Here is a 6,141-nt window from a genome sequence, read left to right as displayed (position 1 = left end):
AACGAGACATTTTCCTCTCCACTGTCGCTACAACCATGCTTAGTGTGAGGGATTGCTTTCGAGTCGATGAGTCAATACAATCAACTGGTTTTCCTTAGATAAAAAAAAATGAAATCAGTTTGACTGTATGATCTGGTGAACTGTAAAGTGCCTTAGATGACTTGTGTTGTGAATTGGCGCTATATTGATAAACTGAATCTAATTGAAAGTCAAGTCAGGTTTTATCTTTATCCTGGGATTTCTGAATTCAGCTTTGGTGAAACAGGGCCCAGAGAATCTGAATTCCTAAAGTTCATAAACTTCCCATTGTTATAGCCATTACTTGAGAAAAAAAAAGTACCATGAGCGATAGTAAAAAACAAACTCTCTTTCTTCTCTAAATTATTAGGAGTAAGTGTGGGAGTAAAAGACCTTTCTCCACATTTCTTCATTTCCTGTCTCAGATTAATTCCTGTCCCTTTCTTTCAGTTCATTTTGTTTCCGTCTCTCGCCCTCCCACCAACAGCCTGGAATGAAGCCAGTAAACATTGTCTGTTCCTCCCACCACCCTGGAAGTTAGTTCGCCCACAGACAGCCCACGCACACACACACACACACACACTCATGCAAAAACTTACAAAGAAAAAGACAAAACAAAACCCTACAATGCACTAATGAGTCTTCCTACAGACAGCCTGAAAATGAGCGTGCTCCAAAATCTCTGCTCACCTGCAGCACACATGTACAAACCTTCATTAACATAAACGCAGCTCAGAAACCCATCAGCCTGCCATTTGTTTGCAGCGTCTCTGCTGAGAGCAAGATAACCGAGCAGAAACCCTCAAACAGCAGACTCTCTAAACTCCAAGTGTGCTGTGTGCGTGATAAAACACAAAACGTGAAGCAACAGGCTGCCTTGACGCGCAGGGCAGTAGGACATGAGTCATTAAGTAAAAACACAGTTAAAACTAAAAAAAAAATTGTTTTACAAATTCAAAACTTTAGTTGGTGAAATTGTCATAAAGCACCACTGAAGGTACTGTTGTTCATGTTTATTTTTAAATGCTGCATCATTTAAAAAGGTGTTTTTTAATATTTAAATTATTGTGTAAAGATTTTAAAATTCAGACCACATATGTACTACTTTCATATTTCTTTAGAAATTCTTCCTATAACCTTTTATGAACAAGCTTCTAGTTTTCATTCTGGTTCATCCCTGTTTCTTTACTGCTGCTACCTTATTTCTGAGCTGTAGTCGACCATAGTCTATGGTTTTCAGATAAATTAGATGCAGGGAAGGCTAATCTTCAGTGCCATGAAAAAAGTAAAAGTCAAGTTTTTCTGAAAATTACCAAGTAAAGTTGTTGCTTTCTGTTACGGATTTGGATCTTAAAACCCTTTCATCAATAACTACAATCACTAAGAATGATCTCAATACTTTAACAATATCAGCTCAACCACTGTGGCTGCAACCACAATAAAGCCATATGGGGGCTGAGACCTGCAGCTCCAAATGCATATGTGGCTCTTTGGGCAATTCCTAGGAAAACCTGAGAAATATTCAGAAATACAAAGGTAAAACATTATATTATTTTAGCATTTCCCTCATTTTTTTAATGCTCTATGTGCACTGAGTTTGCACAATGTAGTAGCACTAATGACAAAAGAAAAAACTGAGCAAAAGTCCAGTTGCCTCTGATTAAAGCCTGTTTTGTGCTTGTCATGACCTTAAAGACTGATCATTTGCACAGGTGAGTTGATAGACCTCCATGATTCTTCACCAAGCTGTATTTTCTTTTTTTCATTGTAATTATATTCATAAAAAAAATAAATAAAAAAAAACAAAGGGGTTAGTTTCTGTAAAAGTCCTGTGTCAATAACTTGCATGTTGTGTTACGATATTTCCCTTTTGGACTTCTGAGTATTCAGTCAAACCATTTTCCGTATGCTTTATCCTTGTTGGGGTTGCGAGGGGTGCTGGTGCCTATCTCCAACTGTCTGCGGGTGAGAGGCGGGGTACACACTGGACAGGTCGCCAGTCCATCACAGGGCAACAGAGAGACAAACCGGACAACTAACCATTCACACTTACACTCACAAGGATAACTTTGAGAAGCCAATGAACCTAACAGTCATGTTTTTGGACTGTGGGAGGAAGCCGGAGTATCCAGAGAGAACCCATGCATGCTCAGGAAGAACATGCAAATGGAATCAGAATCGAACCCGGAACCTTCTTGCTGCATGGCAGCAGTGTTACCCTCTGCTCCACTGAGCAGCCACTGAGTTTAAAAATGATTTATGTTATTTTGTTTTGTTGATCTTTGGTTTATTTTCCATTCTGTGTTATATTTAAGCTGTGTTGCATTTTTTTTTTTGAGTAACTCTCTGTTGCCTCCTTTCCCCTAGCTCCCTTCTGGTTACTTTTTATTCACACCTGCTCCACATCAGCTCATTGGACCGTTATTTGTTTTGTTCTCCATATATATTCCACCTCTGCAGTTCCTAGTTGCTGATTTCTTGTTGTTACTTGACTCCCCATGTATGTTTTCCCCATATTCTCATGTTTTTTTGTTTCCTGTATTTTGTTCTTGGATTTTGTTTCTGTTGCCTTTTTGATTTCATTAAACTTGCAAGAACTCATCTCTGCCTCCCTCATCTCTGTATTTGGTTCCTCAACCAACTTCTACCCCACCATGATATGTTAGAATATTAGCAGCTGACTTTTTAGAAACAAATAGGCTTTTTTATTTTTCACTTCTACAAAGAAAAGAAAGTACTGTCATTCAAATTGGCTTTTTTTTCTAATAAGCTTTTTTTTTATTTTCAGGAGAGTAGCAAAAACCTAAAGTGTTCATTGTGAGACAATACCACTTAGTAACAAGTTGGTATAGTTCAATGAGAACATACAGAAACCATACTTGGAGCAAATATGTGAGCAAAACGCCTATTAATTGTCCTAATTCTGAAAAGCCTGATGCAGTAGCCCATGGCTTCTTCTGTTTTATCAGCTGAAAACTTTAAAAAGACCGGTCCACCTTATGGTACACAGCAAAAATGATCTAAAAGTAAGTACAATTTTTTTAAATTACATGTATTTATCCTTAATTTTAGCAGGTAAATAAGCTTATTTGCCAATGGAGTTCTTTTACTCTTGAAATAAGATAATTAGATAATATAATTTGAAATAAGACAATACAATTGTGTTTTTTTAAATGTCAATTGTCTTGTACCAGTTGCAAAGTATTTCACTTAGCTCCACAATTCAAGAAAAAATTAACTTATTTTAAGAAAAAAATTATCTATTGAGATTTCAATTTTTGGTAATGTAAGCAGCTAAAACGTAAAGAAAATCAGAAAGAGCTCTTAGCCATTACTCACATTACGGAAATCCCTGAATGGGACGAACTGCACGATGTCCCGGATCGCCTCCTCTCCTGTGTTGGACCTCAGGACGCTGGCATCTCCATCCAAGAACTCCATGGCAGCAAAGTCTGCGTTACCAACACCAATAATGATGATGGACATTGGCAACTTGGAGGCCTGAACAATGGCATGGCGTGTCTCATCCATGTCACTGATGACTCCATCTGTTATGATGAGGAGAGTGAAGTATTGCTGCAAATGGATAACAGGGGAAGACACAAGGGAAGGAAAGACAGGTGCGGAAACGAAAGGTTAAATATATTTTAAAGCAAAAATAATAAGAATGTTTGTCTATTATCATCTTGTGCAAAAAGTAAACTCAGTAAATTTAAAGGCCTCTCAAAACCAAACACCTGGGCTGAATTCAACAGCAGCCCTTCCAGGGAGATGCAGCAATCTGGAAGAGGCTCCACTGCATTTTCCCCCCTTGCCATCAGACTGTTCATCTGCTGAACTCTTAACATCACAATACATATACACAAAACTAAACTTTATTGCCATTCTGCACTATGATTTTGCACTGCTAACATTGTTTTGCTTTTTTAATCAATGTAAACTTAAAAGTATACAACCAAACTATTACTGCCTATGTGCACCATTATTTTGCACTATAAGGCCCCGTCCACACGAAGTCAAAACGAACACGAAACATTAATATTTTCCAGAACTTTTGTCATAAAGACGGAGACGTAAAATAAATGTGATCGTCCACACGAATGCATGAAAACACTGCAAAATGTATGCCAGGCCTGTAAGTGGCGCTGTGGTGCCAAAGCAAAAATAGGCGACGAAATGTTGGGCATGCGCACTAATATTTATACATGGTTGCCCTGCGGGTCCATTTTTGTGGTTCAGTCAAATTCAGGTGCTGAACTATGTCGTCGATATTGCTCTGTTCTTCCTGGAGATATTCCAGAAGAAGAAGATTCTGTTGTAAGCCCGACAGCAGGGTGAGTAGCATTAGCAGCAACCATTCAACACAGTACAGCGCCATTGTTGTTGTGATACTGTGCGTGTTTAGAGGCGACGCTATGACGCATGCGTGTAAGAAAAAAAATGCGATTAGAGCTTAAAGATGGAAACGCGAAAACGGCGTTTCAAAATCTTCCCACTCTGAAGGATTAATAAAAATAAGATTGTTTACAGACCCCCGAAACGCCGGCTTCGTATGGATGAGAGGCTGGTTTGGTGAAAAATTTGTGCGTTTAGGCCAGGGTTTGGCTTCGTGTGGACGGGGCCTAAGGCTAAACATTCTTAAATGCACCTTTATTTTTTAACTGTCCAAATAAAAGTCATGCATTAAGTCATGTCAAAGTGTGTTAAAGCAATAAACTGCCTCAACCGTTGTCCATTAATGAATCATCATCTGGGATGTATTTCTGTTGACTCTGACATAAACACGAGCAGACATCAGCTGCTCTTGAACACAAACTGAGGTCTAATGATAAGAACAGAAGTGAAAACAGAAGCTGTCTTTACTTGAAAGAAAGTCACACGTCTATGTGACAAAGACACACACAGCACAGGGAGGACTCTGAAGCCTGTCTCATTAATGTGATAGCTGCAGCGCTCATTAGAGGATCATTATCACACAAATACACAGGGTCATCCACACACCAGGACACGCAGGGGCCACATTGGCCAACAGTGTGTGTGTGTGTGTGTGTGTGTGTGTCTAACAGCAGGAGCATCTCTATGCAAGTTCATGCTGCATTTAGTCACAGGTTCTCTGATAATCAGAGAAGCAGTGCTGAGTAGCGGCATATCTGTGCAGTCTAAAACCAACCAAAAAACCTTCACCAGCACACACCGATCCAAACACAAGCCCAGGAGGACGTCCTAATACACGTTCATACACACAATCCATGAGTTGACTCCCATTGATTTTCAACCTTTTCTATGCCCTGTTGACTGTAACTTTAAACCTAACCATTAATAGTGCATAACTAACCCTAAACTTAACATAGACTCCACTCACACCTTAGTCCTAAACCTAACCCTTAGAAAAAAGGAAGAAAAGACCATCCCAATGTCCTCACTTTGATATAAACTGTCCTTAAATGAGAGAAATGGTCCTCACTGTGATACCAAAACAGGAGCACATACACTAACAGCTGCCTTCAGTCATTGTGTGTTACTCATTCTTATGTTTGAACTCACTGTAATAGAAAACAAGAAAAGGGTCTGCAATCATTTCCTTACAGAGACAAAAGCGTTCTGGCACACATCACACAGACGAGTACAATCCTCTGTTCCCCACAGGGTGACAGGGTACAATTAGGGACAAAAAGCACCGTGGGAGCATAATGATACCCAGCTACTGTGCTCTATCCAGATACATTCAGCAGACATGCTGCTTTACCAGAGGGGGACTTTTTGCTATTTGTTCAAAGTGTCTAGATTCAGAGCTTCTGAGCGAGTCACATATCTGCAGGGATGTCAGGCGGATGTCACAGAATCCGGATCAAGAGATGAAATGTGCATGACAAGGGACATGCTAAATGTCATCTTTTATCAGGTATCCCTAGTAAGATGACTCAGGTAGTGATGATGACATCATAACTACTGAGATTAAGATTAATCCAGCCAAAAACAGTAAACAAAGTTGTTTTCCTTATTTTAAATGGAAATGATTTAGGGAAACAACAAAAGATACTCCATCCATCCATCCATCCATCCATCCATCCATCCATCCATCCATCCATCCATCCATCCATCCATCCATCCATCCATCCATCC

At 39.5% G+C, this 6,141-nt stretch overlaps 1 protein-coding gene across 1 annotated transcript in view; it reads right to left on the bottom strand.

Moving 5' to 3' along the window:
- The window catches only part of cpne2 (copine II), a 60,964-nt gene that overhangs the window by 2,619 nt on the left and 52,204 nt on the right, over positions 1-6,141 (bottom strand). Inside the window, exon 15 of the mRNA XM_015387213.1 lies at positions 3,358-3,594. Coding sequence (XP_015242699.1) covers positions 3,358-3,594 — 237 coding nt within the window. The remainder of the gene's footprint in view (positions 1-3,357; positions 3,595-6,141) is intronic.

This window comes from Cyprinodon variegatus, unplaced genomic scaffold (genome assembly GCF_000732505.1).
Source record: "Cyprinodon variegatus isolate N-32 unplaced genomic scaffold, C_variegatus-1.0 Scaffold388, whole genome shotgun sequence".
In the NCBI taxonomy this organism is placed as follows: domain Eukaryota; kingdom Metazoa; phylum Chordata; class Actinopteri; order Cyprinodontiformes; family Cyprinodontidae; genus Cyprinodon; species Cyprinodon variegatus.
Note: the sequence above shows the minus strand (reverse complement) of the source record. Positions and strands in the feature narration are given on the sequence as shown.